This window comes from Gadus chalcogrammus, chromosome 20 (genome assembly GCF_026213295.1).
Source record: "Gadus chalcogrammus isolate NIFS_2021 chromosome 20, NIFS_Gcha_1.0, whole genome shotgun sequence".
Classification (NCBI taxonomy): domain Eukaryota; kingdom Metazoa; phylum Chordata; class Actinopteri; order Gadiformes; family Gadidae; genus Gadus; species Gadus chalcogrammus.
In genome coordinates this window covers 13,516,983-13,534,455 of record NC_079431.1, presented here as the reverse complement: position 1 = coordinate 13,534,455, position 17,473 = coordinate 13,516,983, and the positions used below count along the sequence as shown (strand labels likewise).

The window sequence follows — 17,473 nt, the reverse complement described above, 5'->3', positions numbered from 1 at the left end:
ATATATATATATATATATATAAATAAGAGAGAGAGAGAGAGAGAGAGAGAGAGAGAGAGAGAGAGAGAGAGAGAGAGAGAGAGAGAGAGAGAGAGAGAGAGAGAGAGAGAGAGAGAGAGAGAGAGAGAGAGAGAGGAGAGAGAGAGAGAGAGAGAGAGAGAGAGAGAGAGAGAGAGAGAGAGAGAGAGAGAGAGAGAGAGAGAGAGAGAGAGAGAGAGAGAGAGAGAGAGAGACTGCAGTGGTGGTTTAAACATTAAAGAGAGCTGACGCATCAAACCCTAAAATATTTCCTCGCTTGATAGCTTTTCCCTTTCCTCTTGCTTTTTATAACTTACATACAATGTGTACACACAAACAGGCACACAGTCTTGATCCTCAGAGATCCGTCGGCCCATGCGATTGGAATATCAATCCGCATTTATCTTTCTTCCCTCTCATCGCTATAGCAACAGCAAGTGCACGGTCATGGTTTGATCAACTGCTTAGAGCTCTCTCTGCAGACTTGTCTGGGATTAACGTGCTTTCATAGCTTCTCCTTACATATTTGTTTCAGTTTGCTGACATTTTCAGCAATAAACTGAGTATGAAAATATTGAGTAAAATTGAAAGACAGGCATGAAAGGCTTGTCATGGAAATATTTCCAGTTTAATTTAGTTTAGAATTGTTTGTCATTAATCACCATCGGGTTAAATGGGTTATTGGTTTAAATGCTTTTCTTACCAATTTCATATGCTATAAATATATGCTTTGTGTCCCGGTAGGACATTTATCCTTCGTCTTATCCTTGCTATCTTTGTTGTTTACAGGGAAAATCTAATTCTACACATAGTGGGCAATTAAATTCCCACTATGTGTAGTGGGCACATGAAAAATTATTATTCACTGCCATTAAAGTGAGATAAACTGGTAGAACAGTAGATGAACAGTAGATTATCAAGCAGGTAGATCAAAAAAGGAGAAGCAACTGTATTCTCTAGACATACACCACAAATAGGCCCACGGGGGATGAACAGGATGCAAAACATTTAAGATGGAAATGGGACAATGGAAGATTTGAATGCCAAACTATAACTTAACAGTAACGCGCACACACACACACACACACACACACACACACACACACACACACACACACACACACACACACACACACACACACACACACACACACACACACACACACACACACACACACACACACACACACACACACACACACACACACACACACACAATAATCAAACAGTCAGACAAGAAAGACAAGCAGAAAGGAGAAAGGCTTACAGGGCAGATAACAAGACAAAGGCAGACGGGACAGGAAGTGTCACCTGAAAGGAAGGCAAACTGCTTCCTGAGGTCAGGGGTGATGTCAGCAGCACCGAGAGGGCTGCACTCCTGCTGCATGATCTCATCTGGAACAGAGCAATAGAAACGCACGTTAACACAACCACTGGATGTTCAAGGACATGCATGTCATTAGACATCCTAGACGTACTGGTTCCTTTACTCAAATCAATGTCACTGTGACCCTTTCTCCCTTGGATACTACTGGTTGATACTGTGTTGCTTGTATACAGATGGCCCATAATGTTGTACCAGTGTTCAATACCAGTGGCCAGAGGAAACCAGTTGCTTGGTTACCACCAGTCCATAGGGTTTAACACTGTTGCTTGGTTACCACACGTCCATAGTGTTTTAACAGTGTTGCTTGGATACCATAGTATTTTAACAGTGTTGCTTGGATAACATAGTATTTTAACAGTGTTGCTTGGATACCACTGGTCCATAGTATTTTAACAGTGTTGCTAGGATAGCACTGCTCCATAGTGTTTTCATCGGGTTGCTTAGATACCAATGGACGAAAGTGTTTTAACAGTGTTGCTTAGATACCACTGGTCAACCGTATTGAACTCATTTATTATATCATAATTAGCTATTGCTAAATACCTTTGCAAGATACGGTTTTTAATGGTGTTGCTTAGATACCAATGGACGAAAGTGTTTTAACAGTGTTGCTTAGATACCACTGGTCAACCGTATTGAACTCATTTATTATATCATAATTAGCTATTGCTAAATACCTTTGCAAGATACGGTTTTTAATGGTGTTGCTTTGATACCACTGCCCATAGTGTTTAATGCCCCCTTTGCCCCCTGCCAGCACGTAGCAACCACATACACTGGCAACTGGGACGTTGGCCGTTGCAGGCTACATAAACCCTGGCAACCAGGCCCAGCGATTTTCCAGACCCCACTCTGTGTTAAACAGATTAAAATAATCTGAGGTCAGGACCCATCCCCGAGGAGAGTAAGGAAGGAAACGTAGAGATGAGCCGGTACAGAAGAAGGGAGTGTTATTTGTTTGCATATTGTTGAAGCTACTCAACAGAATTATTTGTCTAATGGATCTGTTGCAATATACTTACACCCTCAAACATTAGAATAGACAATAATTATACTGATGCACGCGACAACCCCCTGCATTAAAAACCAATCAGCTTGGAATTCATACTGATGTTCCCTCAATCTTCTGATCAAGATAAAGAGGTGTTTCACCACAGAGTGCCACAGCAATACACTGTATCAGGATATTTAAATTTATATGGAGGGCAATATAAAACCAGTTTAACATGATACAGCACAACGACGGGCCAAAGTCCACAACTGGGGAAGCAAACACCAGAGCAGCATAAACAGATCGATGCAGCACTTCTGTAGACATAGTGGGGTTGTGTAGTAGCTATCAAATTACCCTCTGCCTCATACATCGTTCATAATGTCTGCCACACAGCCATAAATTGCACTCCATGCTGGAAGAGGGATCCCATAACTGTTCCTTCTCAAGGTTTCAACTTTTTTTCTCCCCACACCATGACTGACACAATGATGTGAATTCAAAGTCCATTGTATTTGTAAAGCCCTTAGTAATCACATTTATAGTCTCAAAGGGACTGCCACTCCCCTAACCTTAGCCATCCCTCTAAAGACCAAGGACAACTCAAGGAAGAAACCTAGGTAAGAAATATAAGGGGGGGATCCCTCCTTCCAGGGATGGTTAGGAGTGCAATGGATGCCCTAACAGAAAGTCAACAAAATCACCTTGAATCAGACCCAGGATGGAGCCACACACAGAACAGCATTACATCGTAGGATCTCTGATGTATGAGGCTTTGTGTATATTTTTGATTCCTCAAACCTAACCTAACCTTGCACTACACTTCAGCTCTATGATATCGTCTATGACGTATTTTCAAGATATACTTTTGTGTTATACTAACATTATAATACGGATAGGCCTACATTAAGGAATTACTTGCATATTAGGGCCACTTCTCGGTCCTAAAGACAGTGTACGACCTTAAGCAGTGACTACTTCTTACTATTTTCAGGTTTCAGTTTGTTTGGTTCGGTCCAAGGTCAGCATCTCTTGAGCTAGAGAGCTGTGAGTGACACAGTGGCGTGTGAAAGCAGAAAACAGCTGAGTCACAGCCACTCGCATCAACAAACTGCAGTGTCATTTCTCACTGGCGTTAGACAAATAAGGCAATGGCTGGTAATTCAGGACATGGGCACCATGCTGCGGATCAACTAATACCACCTTAACGTCAAACGGCGATGTATTGCGGATTCGTGGTCTGTTTAACATGATACAGCACGTTTTAACGAAAGCTCTCGACATTTCAGAGCTTTGTGTGTGTGTTAACACTGAGTCAACACGCACATATGGCAGCTGCTAGTCTGGAAACTAAACAACTGCGTCAATTCAGACAGTTCGGAGTCTAACTGTCTAACTCATCAGAGTCCCTTTCCACTGGATCCATACTCTAAAGCAGGGGTCAGCAACCTTTTCAACATGCAGTGCCAGTTTGAAAGTTCTTGTTAATGAGTGTACCTTAAGCAACAATATATTAAATATTAAGCTGAATTATGACACAGCGACCAAAAACATTTCCAGAAGACCTGGAATTGTATAAGGATTTTTTTGTTGCTATATTTGCAACACAGGATTACAAATTATAATTACATATGTCTCATCTTAAAACACCACTTTCAGAAACTCATTCAGAAACATATTTGCAATGTGAGAAATGTAAAAAACGAGAATATATGAGAATGTTGGAACCATCCACATCATATCTTTAAGACATGCACAGCTTTGCAAAACCATGTGAAGGCGATGCATACAGGCCACTTGCAACAATATTTTAAATATTTTCTTCTCCATTACTCCCAACATAGGTTTAGGCTACATACTATTAATTGATCCCATTTCAGAACACTGATTTCAGTAACTCATTTAAACATATTTGCACTGGGAGGAAATGCACAAAAAACAGAATAAAGTGCAAAAACCTGGTAGTAATGATTATGCTGCCGCATTGTGCAGTGAATTATTAATTTTTTTTACTCAAGTGTGCCAATGATTATGCTGCCACGTGCCAGCGGTGGCACGCGTTCCTAGGGTTGCCGACCCCTGCTCTAAAGCCTGGGTTCCGTAGACTTTAAGAAAAGGTATTCATCTACAAACGACAAAACCTTAATCAAGCTGTACACTACAATCATGTCTGCAAATTGAAAAATTGAAAATCATACATCTCATAATACAGTCAAACTGAAATGTAACAATGAATGAAATACAGATTGAAACAAATATTCCATGTTCTCAGAAGAGTTTTACCCAGAGTCTAGCAGGTACCTGTATGGCGCAGGTACTCCAGGCTTTGTGTAGGAGGCTTTGTATTCTGAGTAAATTCACACGAGTCAAGTCTGTCAGGTCTGGCTTCATTCCTGTCAGCACCAGCCCCCGGCCACCCTTCCTGCGGTATCCTTACGGTGAATCTCTACCAATACTTCTTCTCATCCAAATCATCTATCTCGTCAGGCTAAGTATTGGAGTCATTCGAGTTCTCTGAGCGTTCCATCTGGAGAAGGGAACCTTTTCCCGGGTTGGTTTCACCTGTTCAGCCCTCCTCTCCTCTTCGCAGTTCAAACAAACCTCAAGGCCTCTTTGTTTGACAAGCTTATCAGATGACAGCCCCAGGGCACTGTTAAACTACTAAAAGTTTAGTAGTTCTCTCTCTCGTTCCTGGTCTGCTTTAGTTTGGTTTATGTTTTATTCGAGTAGGCTAGTCTAAATATGTTTGAAAATATTCAGGTACCAAATAATGAATAAGTTCATCATATTTATTCAAAGCAAAACAATTAAATAAATCATAATAACATTGTTGTTTTCATTACCACACAACCCACCGACACACTTAATAACAGCCTGCTCACAAGTCTTTAAAAAGTCATAAAATCAGGTAGTGCAATCACACACTAAACAACGTGCTCTTTTGTCAGGTGCTCATACTGTTTGTTTGCTTATTAATTTGAACTTGTAGGAAAAATCCCAAGGCCGCAAAGTTGTGGTTGCTCCAATAATATTGCCCTTGACAAGGAAGCGTTTTGAGTTTACTTTGGATTCTGTTTACAAAAGACAAAAGTTCAACAGCATGAAATGTGTTGACATTGTTTGGTCCGCTTGACCAAGTCCTGTGTAAACGTCAACCGACACGCCAAATGAAAAATGCAACGAAGTAGCAGCTTCCCCACTGAACTGGACCAAATCTTCAGAATTCAGTTGTGACCCAACTACCAAACTACCATTTGAGCTTCTGCCTCTACTTATGTTCTGGCCCTCCATCCAATAAGTTAGAAAACACTGGGCCCTAGGCTAAAATAACTGCTATGTCATCATCACTAATAATTGAAAACACATGCCTGTGCTAAGTTTATAACACCCAGACACAGACACACATATGTTCCTGCTAGCAGCAGCAGGTGGTGGAAATCGTAGCGTGACAGCAGGAGACCTCTGAACGCATGGCATGGATTAACCTAATCCACCCTGACCAGTCGCGCACACACACACGCCCATGGACACACGGCTGCACTAACCAACCTTGATACCGAGGTGCGATGGCAATGCCACTCAACCCTGAAATCAACAGATCACCAGTCAGGACCCCGCAGCTCACTCCACTTCTTTGTTTCGTATTGCTCAACCTCAACCTTAAATAACGCTATTTCTCTATTAGGAACTTTATCCACATGGCACAAGGTCCCAATGGATTTAACTTAAGTCAAGTACTAGAAAAAAGAACAGCTGCAGTCTAAAACACTTAGTCTGAATGCTAAAGTCTAGCTACTGCAACCTAATAAGTTGTATGTGCAACTGCTTCAACTTGCAAATCAAAAACGCATAGAGTTGATAGTATGAAGAACAGCACAGCTAGGGTTTATTTTCTGTAAAGTTCTGGTATATGATACTCAACAGCACCCAGCAACAGCTGCACCTACCACACAGTGATTAGAAACAGAAAACTGACCGATCACTTCTGTTATTTGAGGCTCAGTTTCTCTCTTATATTGTATCATTGTTTTCAAACGTGAATAAAAAAAAACCCTAAATAGAAAAGGATCATGGGTGTTTGTGGGTCAAACCGTGAACCCCCCTTCAACAGAAGGAAAGCGTGTAGAACTCACGCTAGATAAATGGACGTGTCTGTCACTGTTGTTAAGGCTGTGTCAGTAAAGGCAGACTGTTGCCTCCAGCTGGACTCAATGGTCCAGACCTCTCGGTCGCTCGTGCCTCAAGTCTTCTCACACACACACACACACACACACACACACACACACACACACACACACACACACACACACACACACACACACACACACACACACACACACACACACACACACACACACACACACACACACACACACACACACACACACACTTAACGGTTCCCACTGCCCCGCCCAGCCTCAAACAGCCTCACCTTATCCCCCAGCTACTCCCACACATATCACATCCAAACCCGCCAACCCCCACTCCCTCATCCCCACCTCCTGCTTCAGCTTCTGAGGTTACATGAACTGGGAATTACCCAGAGGGGAGCCCTTGTTACAATGCTGAACAACAAGTCGCCCACTTTCAATGGCATCATTCGTTTCAACATTTCCCACTCTCTACTCATCTATACTTAGAACTGCGCCGCACTTGTTCTGTTGTTTTCCCCCTCCCCTTCCCAGTTTCCCACAGTGTTGTACAGTTACGTTTCTGCCCCCGGGCTCTGGCCTTCCGACTAGGAGTGGACTAAAGTGTCGCTTGTCGTCGGCGAACAAAAAGACAGACAGCGAAACTCGACTTCCTTCACCCAGTTTCTCCGCTTCCTGGATGCCAAGTATCACCGTTCTCACTATTATCTACTGTGTGTATGTGAATAAGCGCGCGCGCTTATAAATTTTATTCTCTCTCTCCGTAATAATATGCCGAGAATGAATGAAAGAAAAAAAAAAAAAAAAGAAAGAAAGAAAGAAAGAAAGAAAGAAAGAAAGAAAGAAAGAAAGAAAGAAAGAAAGAAAGAAAGAAAGAAAGAAAGAAAGAAAGAAAGAAAGAAAGAAAGAAAGAAAGAAAGAAAGAAAGAAAGAGAAAGAAATTTATTTAGCAGAGGACTGATTTGGAATTTCGTACACAAGAAACACAAGAAAAAACCACGACCGTAATAATATGCCGAGGTAAACACGTACCACCTGGTTGATCATACACTAATTGGCTTTAAAGAGCTTCACAGGAATTAGCGGCCACCTACGCAAACATTTGTAGGTAAGGAGTCAAACATTAGTTGGTCACTCAACCACACACACACACACACACATGCAGACCGATGCTTCTAGTGACACAGATTAGGAGCAAAATCTCGCTTTGGCGCGGAATGTTGCATTCGACCCCCAAAAGAACCTGCTGACACTAAATTACAGATGGAGACAGAGTGAAACAGTGACCTGGGGGCCTGTGTGTGTGTGTGTCCCACAGCCAGAGGAAGAGTGTGGAGGATGATGCAGAGTGCTGGGCCGTGGGGGGTCAACCCTTTACATAAATATCAGATGAGAAGACAGGGGGTGGCAGGGCTTCAGATGAGGTTCAAAGAGGGCAATGTGCAGTAACCAGTTTAAGGTCAGATGTGAGGATGCAAATAAGTCTCCCATGAAGGTCCTTTGGCAAGGAAATCATTTAAAGGAGAAACATGGAGGGAAATAAGGAGAACCATCATTTTGAAAACCGATGGAGTGACATTAGGTATATTACTGAGGATGGGCTCTGTGAATAACAGAATAAGGATGGATTAAAGATAAAGAGGGAGTGGGAGGTGGTTTAATTCAATAGAAATCCCACTCACCAACTCCGTCCTGCTCATTTCACAGACCCCACACAGCAACGTCAAATACTTCAGTGGCAAGGTTGATATCTTCAACCTTGCATAATCACATATCCAAAACAAATCTTTTTTGGCATCAGGTTTGAGTCTCTATGCAGTTAAGTATGTGGCCTTCCAACTACACTAAAAGGGATAGCTTGAGTAGGTTCCAGAAGCAGTATGCTAATACTGTCCTTCAGATTAGCAGCAGAAAAGCAAGACCGGAAGTGTCCTGCAGTAGGCATGGAGCCAAATGGGTAAAGATAACAACAATCACCTGCCAATGAATAACATGGAGCAGGTGTGACATCATACGGATTAAGGTCGGTGTGCACGTGAGGTTATGTAATGATGTACACACAGAGAGACATGACCAAAACAGAATGTCTTCAACGTTAAACTAACTCATGTTAGATGGATATGAGACACTTACGGTTCAGCCAATGGCAGCAGCGGGAAAACCTGTAGTATCTTTCGACCTCATCCAGAGAGATTCGCACATAGCCTTTGCTTTGCTCGATGGGACTCAAGCACACCTCCAGCGCTCTCTCCGTTGTCTCCCCTTGCCTCACTACTGCGCCCTCCTTCGTCCCCGTCTTCTCACCTTCCTCTTCCTTTGCCTGGCCTCCCCCCCAAAGTTTTTGCTCTATCTGTTCCTCGCCGAGCGTTTGCGGCGGTTCCCTGCGTGGCCCCGCTGGAAGGGTCATTGCCCTTCTGCCCAGCCGTGGGTCGGACTCTACGTTTGCTTCTGAACTCCTCTCCACTTCGTCCCTCATGTACAACCTAAAGCCCAGCTCAGAGCCCTTCTGATCCCATGCCACTACCTCCTCCACCTCCTCCTCCTCCTCCTCCTCAGTCGACTCACCTGAAGAACCTCTCATCTCCTCCCCTCCCATCCCGCTCACTACCCTACTGCCTTCCAAAGCCCTGTCTGTTCCGCTGCTCGTCTCCGTGAAGATCTGATCCATGCTGTTCCTGAACTATCTCCGAGGCATTCTGCCTCAATCTTTCACCTCATCTGCCCATTAACACACACACCCACACACACACACAGGATCTTACCCCCAGTCGGTCTCTAAGGCTATGTGTCTGACTGCAGGTGCGCTATAGCCTGTAGCAACTCTTAGACTGAGGGCTTCCTCTTACAACTTCGGGTTACCTTCCCCAATAAACAAAAGCTTGTGGACCAAGGCCACACCCACTGTTCCTGTCAGGCCAAATACCCTTTCCCCTGTTGGGAGAGCGATCACCTGAACCCTCCCAGGTCAATAGGACATCCTCCCACTTTTGACTATCTCTCGAAGCCTATCTAGCTCTTGGAGTGCACGGTGTGTCATTGACAGTAAGAGCTTTGCATGTTGCCTTCTATTCTGTTTTTGTAACTGCCTCACTTGAATCTGAGCGTCCAGCTGATGTCACTTTCTGGATGTATTTTTGCACTGCGCAGCTTCAGGTATTATATTTTCTGTGTTGTTTTGAGTCAGTAGCTCGGTAGGCGTGTGAACAACGCAGTCCATTCTGCCCGCGCTCATTTACCTAAGTCAACGGAGGCTCGAGTCCAAATTGGCCTTATCTCAACTGATCTGGTGGCTCTGAACAAAGAACCCATTCTGTCTTTTCAAACGCGCTCTGAATCCCCATTTGACCATTCATGGACTGCATCAATTCAAAGCTGCTGTTCTTGTTTACACCACTCAAAGACTCCATTCTTAGGAATCCTCTTAAAATGACCTAATTCTGATTGGGCCTATGAGATGGACACTATCCTTTTGTGAGTTAATTTCAATTGATAAAAGCTGACATTTAGTGTATTCCGTTGTACGACTGTCCCCCCAAATTTTGTCCAATAGTTGCCAACTAGGCAAGACAAGTGTGTGGTAGTGTCTGCCTGTGTCCTAAGACATGCACGTGACTCTATATATAGCTATACTTGGGTTCAAATGTGACACACACACACACACACACACACACACACACACACACACACACACACACACACACACACACCTGCTGGGGCATGTACGTGCACTGTTTAATGGGATCAGGAGCACAGTGTTATCAGGGTTGTAAACCTTGAAAGCGAAATACTTCGGCCATTGGCTCAAGGAACGCCCTAAATTCACATAAAAACAGGGGTGTGGGGGGACACTAATTAACACACAGTTTCTAATGGAGGAAATACAGAGGGATGATTTAGAAAGCATACAGTCCATTGATGGACAGTGTCCATTCACTGTAAACCACTGATTCATAGTTTCCTTCGAGCCAAACGGAGGCCGTGGTTCAGGATTACCATGACACAGGGGACTTAGAGAAAGTGTGTGCAATGTTGGCAACCCCTGCATGCAGGATTGATTACGTACAGCAACACTGACGGATCCTGCTGAAAAAAGATGCTATAAAACTCATGTTCGCTTCTAAAGTTTTACCAAAGTAAGAAAAATTTAAAAAAATGTTTTCCTTACTGTCTGCTAAACAAGAAAACTATCAACACAGCAGTCTGAACTTTGGATGCATTGACCTTATGGCTAACGACTTTAGCAGAGTTGGTAGGAGGGGAGGCAATCACCCTCTCTGGCTATGTCCACAGCCTGCAGACGCTCATAAAACTCAAGACACTGAACGCAAAAACACACACAAGTGGTCACTTACAATTAATTAATAACAGATCCCCACATAATCCAAAGGACAGATGAACGGCTAATGTGACAACCAAACATCAGGTAGAAAGAAACATGTTTCCAGAATGTTTAGACTCACTGGGCTTCAGCGGCACGAGGGGCATCAACGCCACGCTCTCACGCTTCGACGCGATGCTCTTGCGCTTCCTCGAAAACATAGTGATTCTTCTGGTGGTCCTCCTCAAACTGTTTCAAAGCACCAGTTTGACATCAAAAATGTCTGACTCTTATCACAAATCACCATCACTCCCTCCACCGCACCCCTTCCGCTGCTGGTACGGATGGAATCCCAGTACGCAGCGAAAGATAAATAAACTAGGAGAGAAAAAAAAACGGATTGCTGCAATGTTTGTGTTATAGAGATAGACAGTCTGTCTATCTCTAGAGGTTTAGTCCGTTCAGTCTGAAACTTAACTGGTAACTGAACAAACTGTCCAGTTTTGTACTGCTCCCCCAAAAGCTGCTTCACTCTATTGGTGCAGTTGTGCTTGTGCACACAAGCCCACGGACTTGAAGAGAGAAAGCGACACACATATTTGTGCGTCCACATAGACACTCCCCCAGTAAGCAGTGCAGGGGGTGCCCACAGGAAAGGGTCTGTGTGTGATTATCTTGACTCACTGCCCTAAGGAGCTCCAGCAAGAAAACCTAGCCAAAACCCCCACCCACACACAAATGAGAATGCACCTGCAACACAGTGCACAGTGGCATCAATCTTACCTTCCCATTCTCTCCAGGAGTTCCTTCGGCTGGACGGGCTGAAAGAAAATGTAGGGGCCAGCCCAGTGATGTCCAGGTTCTGAATCAGCTGGCTAAGCCGGTTCATGATCCGGTACGGTGCCTCACCACCATCGCGAAGAAAGTCATTCAGCGACATCAGCCCGAAGTCTCCTGGTCGCACGCAGTTAACACAAAAAATGAAATGCTATACTCTGGCTCATTCAGTCTCCGGACCAGCCACCACCGGTTCTGCAGCACTCCGCTTCACACAGTCAGAGGCTCCTGAGTAAGTGTAGTGGCTCATCAGAGTCCAGCATAGAATCCTCCTCATGCATGTGTAGCGCCTGCTTGGGCAGCGAGCCAGGGTCTCTGGGCTAGATGAGCCTGGTGGTTGGAGGAGGTGGAGGTGGATGCCTCCTCAGGAAGCATTGGAAGGAGAAGGCTACAGTGTTCCAATCGCAAGCAGAGCGAAATCACCCAGAGAGAGAAGACCTGAGCCCCACGCCAGCACAAGCACCGGTGACAACGTGCTCACTGCGCTAGCTAGAGGTGAGGCAGTCCTGGCTATGCACTGGCAGACACAGACGCACACACAGTGGTACACACTCTCCACCGCATGCACTACTCAATGCTGCTGCGCATTGGTGCCACACCAGAGCAGCATATGCACCGCTAGGAAGAGAGCAAGAGAGAGAGACAGCGAGAGAGAGCTATAGAGCAAGAGAGAGCAAGCGAGAGGGGGGGAGGACAGGGGGTGTGTGTGTGAGAGGAAGGAGGAGGGGTAAAACAGGGGGTTGAGCAAATCCCCTTCTGCTGCTTGGGTTAATTATATCGGGATGCGCCCACACTAATCTGCCTTTTTTTCCTTTTCTTTGACCATATACTATTCCCTCTATCATTGCACAGGCAGTAAATACATTGGGTATTTTAAAGAGCAAGGTCAAAAGATAATGACAACAACCTTCAAAAACAACAACACTATATGGCTGTAGACTGTGGATAGCTGCAGGTAAATGACCAAGAAAATTCTGCAGATAACGTAGGTTAGATGTAGCACCGAGCAGCAACCACAAGCAGGAGGCTGCTTGCTAGCCACGCTGTGTTTGTGTGCTGTGTGTGTGGACCATTGTGGCGGTGTTGTGCGGTTCGAGCTGCCAAGATCCTACTTGCATGGTGCAGGCTTAGAATAGAGCGGGGAGCAGAGCTGTTCTCTCTCACATACTGATGAGGGACTGCGGTCTCCATCTCTATCTCTCCCCCTGGTCTCCCCCTCCTCACCATCCCCTTTTCCTTCGTCACTGGTTAATCATGCTAGCATGACGCTGCCTTGACAGCAGCTCTCGACTTCCCCACCGGCAGCTACGTCCACAGATGTTTATCAAATCATCACCTTCATGCTTGTATGGATCACACGTGCGCGCACACACACACACACACACACACACAGTTACACACACACACACACACACACACACACACACACACACACACACACACACACACACACACACACACACACACACACACACACACACACACACACACACACACACACACACACACACACACACACACACACAATTCTGGGAAGAACAACATTTCCCATCTGGGACTGTACATAGAAAGCACAAATAAAACCATATCTAAAACAGAGCAAAACCTCCGGTCTTTGATCATAGCACTGCAGTAACAATGACAATGGTTTGGATTACATTCCTGTTGTGGAGATGCAAATAGGCTGGTGGAGATGGAGGCTTAACATGAGACACAAGACCATGAAGCAACGGATTCAAGGACACAGGAATGACATCAAGATGCAGCTTGAATGCTAGCAAAGCAAAAAGGCACTTGAATTACCACACTTTTAATTCCTCCTGGTCCTCAGCTGACTGGCTGGGGGCTTAGGCTAACCTTCACCCAATCGGGCTTCACACATGCTCTCCATAGCGGGCCATGTCCTCAGAATAGATCTGCACACCTGCTTGGTTATAAAAAAGTTTCCTGTTTACCATCATCACCAGATAACACTTGTATGCTTTACTGCTTAACCACCCTGAGACATCTGAACTGGTTCTTATTGAGGCAGGGATGGGCCGGAATAGCATTTGTGTGGGTCCATAGGCAAATAAAAGGACACACATAGGCCTTCTGGTCATTGTGGCTAAAGCCCACAGGCTTAAAGCGGACATCTGACTCCTGGTGAACAAGGCAATTTTAATAATATTACACTAATATTATTAAATTGGCTAGCGGGTCTCTGCTGGGCACATGAAGATGTCCGTGCATGCTGCTGTGATCTCTCTAACTGAACGTGTCACTTTGATATGACAGGAAGTAGGTCAGAAGGAGACCAGAGTTCACCAGAGCCAAACTAATGCAATGCATTTACCCTGCAGATTGCATCCATTTACTGCTTCAGTACTGCACATACAAAAAAGAAAAACAATATTATGCAATGTCATTTGAAATGTAAAAACAAAGATAATGTTACATACAAAATATACATTTAAAATCTAAATCAATGACAAAAAGAAAGTATAGCTGCTTTCTAGTTTCATGCGCTTTCTAATTGATTTTAGCATTCATCTAAAAAGGCTTGTTTAAAAAAGTTGGAAGTACATGTAGTTATTCAGATTAAATCCCTTTATAGCATACCTCCCTGGCTCTGAATTCCTCCAAACTCTCTCTGTCTTCCTCACTCTTTCTCCCCCTCTCCTGTAGTGCTACATTTCCTGTCACCTGGGATCAACGTTGAACACAACTTCCCTTCCGGAATGGCCTTTAAATGCCTAGGCACATTTTTGTCTCTGTATCTCACCTTCACAATGGTGTGCAACCAAACGTGTGACATTGTATGTTTAGCACTTTGAAAGGTATCATGTGAGTGAATTACAGAGGGGACATTATTTTAAACCTGCACTAAGCCTGTTTTCCCAATAGCAATCTCTGGCGGCTTGAGTTGTAGCTACAGTTACAGCTAAACGTTTTTCAGCCGAGAATCACTGTCAGGCAACAGTGAAACAAAATAAAAAAATTATGGAGAAAGAATCCCTGGATGGATGTGTGTACTTTATTCTCAAGCATCTTTGTAGTTCAGCTATCTTTAAATGGGGTAGATAGGTGCAGAAATATTGTAGGTTTGAAGCTTTTCTTTTTTTTGCTCTTATTTTGTCAAGCAAATTGAAAGGTTCAACGTCCAGTTGAACGTTTTGACAGCCGTAGCGACAGCTGCTACATCAAACAATATGACTAAGAGCATAGGAACCACAGGCAAGGGAGTCTGTGTGGTCTTTGACATTGGACTTCTAGCTCAGAAAGAGCACGCCATACAACATAGCTTTTATTTTTACACGACGCTGACTCAACCCTATTTGCATCACTGACCTCACTATATATCGACGAGTTGCAAATACATACGAGGCAACACAAGATGGAGACGGCGGCGGCCACGTGCTACGCCAGCAAGCTGTTCCGTCGCAGCACGCAGATCCTGGAGCTCACCAAGAAGCGCACGGAGGAGCAGAGCCTGCACGACGTCATGTTCGAGCTGAGCCGCACCGTGCTGCGCCAGCGCTCCATGTCGGGGTGGGTGGAGGTTGTGTGTGTGTGTGTGTGTGTGTGTGTGTGTGTGTGTGTGTGTGTGTGTGTGTGTGTGTGTGTGTGTGTGTGTGTGTGTGTGTGTGTGTGTGTGTGTGTGTGTGTGTGTGTGTGTGTGTGTGTGTGTGTGTGTGTGTGTGTGTGTGTGTGTGTGTGTGTGTGCGTGTGTGTTTTCCTCTATAAGAATTCCTCTATAAGTGGATAAGAGAAAATTTGGAAAAAGCAATTCAACTATTGGAATTAGATTATTGGGGATTAAAAATAAAAAGTTATTTTAAATACTAAATGGCAGGGTATCACACGTAAGGGTGAACCTTGAATGTCAACCAAAAGCAAACTGTACAATGTGGAAGAACTGTGGGAAGAGCTCTGGGTGTGTCAGAATCATGTCATGTTTGGATTTTGATTTCCAAGCAACATTTCACACCATGCAGATTTAAGATGTGTTAATCCAAGAATAAGAAACAAATACATGAATTAACATGTGTCAATTAACTGAATATGTCTAAAATCTTTCCACTTAACCCAGAGGAAACTGCCATTGACAGTCTGTTTGAGATCACCATTGTGATATCTCTTCCAGGGAAACTACAGTACTAGCCAAAACAGATGGTTAAATCCCTAATGTGCCAAGTTTCTCTGTAGGCAATGGGCACCCCACCCTAAATGCCTAAATCCTAAATATTCCTAGATCAAATGTATCTAAAATGATTTGCTGTACTCTCTCCAGTAAATAACAAACATTGCAGCAATAGTCCAAACACAACAGAGGTGTGAACATGGCACTGTAAGTGATGTCAGTGAATAAGGTGTGGATCTCATTGATATCAATGCATAAGACATCCTACGTACTTGATCAAATACAATCATAAAATGTAACAATAAATCGACTGTGGAATATCATAGATCAACTTGCCAATGATGTTACAACTAATTTCTCTCATGGCCAACATGTCATTTATTTACCCAATAAAAGCTAAAGCATATGTAACCAATCTGCATAGAATTGAGTGATCATGGTGAAATGTGTTGCATGGCATGAAATATAATGCGTGTTCCTGTCACTGTCCCCATGCAGATCTGAGTGCTTGAACTCAGCAGCCATGCATGACATCACTGTGCAATACCTCCTTTTCTCTGCGGAATCGAATAATATAGGTTAAAGCAATAACACTTAGTCAGCGTATTGTCGTCAGTCACCCACCTATGCTCTTGCCGACGGTCCTCAGACTCTCCAGCAGCTCCCCCAGGGCCATCTCTTCCGTGTTCATCCATAGGAACATCCTCCAAAGGGCCAGCGGAAGACCAGCTGTCCAGCAGCCAGCAGATGCCTTAGCGCGAAGAAGAGACAGCTTGCCTGCTTACTTGCAACCGAGTTCTAGAAGAGGGACAGTGGACTGACGTGATGGAGCTGGAGGAAGAGGCTGGGGAGCAGGGGGTGGTCTGCTAGGTACACGACCCCAGGTTGATGAGAGGAAAGCAGGCTGGGAACCTGCCGTTCCTTCTCGCTGGCTGCAGACCCTGATTGTGGGAATGTCCTACTGAGGGGAGGTGTTGCCAGGGCGATGATGGTAGGCGATGGATGGAGAGGATGCTGCGAACGAGACGAGACGAGGAGAACTATGGCTGCCGCGGACAGGTCCTCTGAAGAGAGGGATGCGGAGCAGTAGACGGCTGGCGAGCGGGGGAGTGTGCGGATGGGTGGTGAGGGAGGAGCAAAAATCGCTGACGGCTCGCACACATTCACATGCACAATCGGCCACTGTGAATCTATGATGATGCAGACATGTGGAGAGAGACGAAAGGGAGGGGAATTCATTAGGTAGCTATTTTTGCATCGATGCCAGTGCAGCTTTTAACCAACAGTGACCTCTAGTGTGGAGAATAGGTATGCCACATTTAGCCTGTCCAGCAGATGATCACATTCCGAAATCAGGAAAGTGTTTAGATGCCTGGGAAGCCTTTCACACATACAAGGTTATTTGTGGTTTGTTGGTACTATAGCGAGCAAAAATGCAAACTTCAATACCTTATGTTGTATTTTTAACACACAGAGTCAGAATTGTTGTTCAGATGTTCATGATGTATTTATTCAAACTAAAGACTATAATTTTCTGGGCACGAACATCATAAAATTCACACTGTCCTTTTTTTTTATCAATGCCGTGTGTGCATTGCAATGTGTGATGTAATTCGTCTGTAATCTATTCTGATACATCTGACCTTGC

The 17,473-nt window shown here is 44.4% G+C and overlaps 2 protein-coding genes and 1 long non-coding RNA gene across 5 annotated transcripts in view; 1 reads left to right on the top strand and 2 right to left on the bottom strand.

Annotated features, from left to right (window-relative positions):
• Window positions 1–9,398, bottom strand: part of mcf2lb (mcf.2 cell line derived transforming sequence-like b) — a 70,749-nt gene extending 61,351 nt beyond the window's left edge. Inside the window, exons 1-2 of the mRNA XM_056579504.1 lie at window positions 8,681–9,398; window positions 1,330–1,413 (exon numbers count right to left, since the gene is read on the bottom strand). Coding sequence (XP_056435479.1) covers window positions 1,330–1,413; window positions 8,681–9,215 — 619 coding nt within the window. The 5' untranslated portion in view covers window positions 9,216–9,398. The remainder of the gene's footprint in view (window positions 1–1,329; window positions 1,414–8,680) is intronic.
• Window positions 1–17,473, bottom strand: part of LOC130373194 (phospholipid-transporting ATPase IH-like) — a 73,497-nt gene that overhangs the window by 16,301 nt on the left and 39,723 nt on the right. The window lies entirely within an intron of this gene.
• On the top strand, window positions 9,576–14,684 carry LOC130373200 (uncharacterized). The gene is made up of 3 exons (XR_008893486.1): window positions 9,576–9,700; window positions 11,666–12,197; window positions 14,370–14,684. It is a non-coding gene; the product is annotated as an uncharacterized LOC130373200 (long non-coding RNA).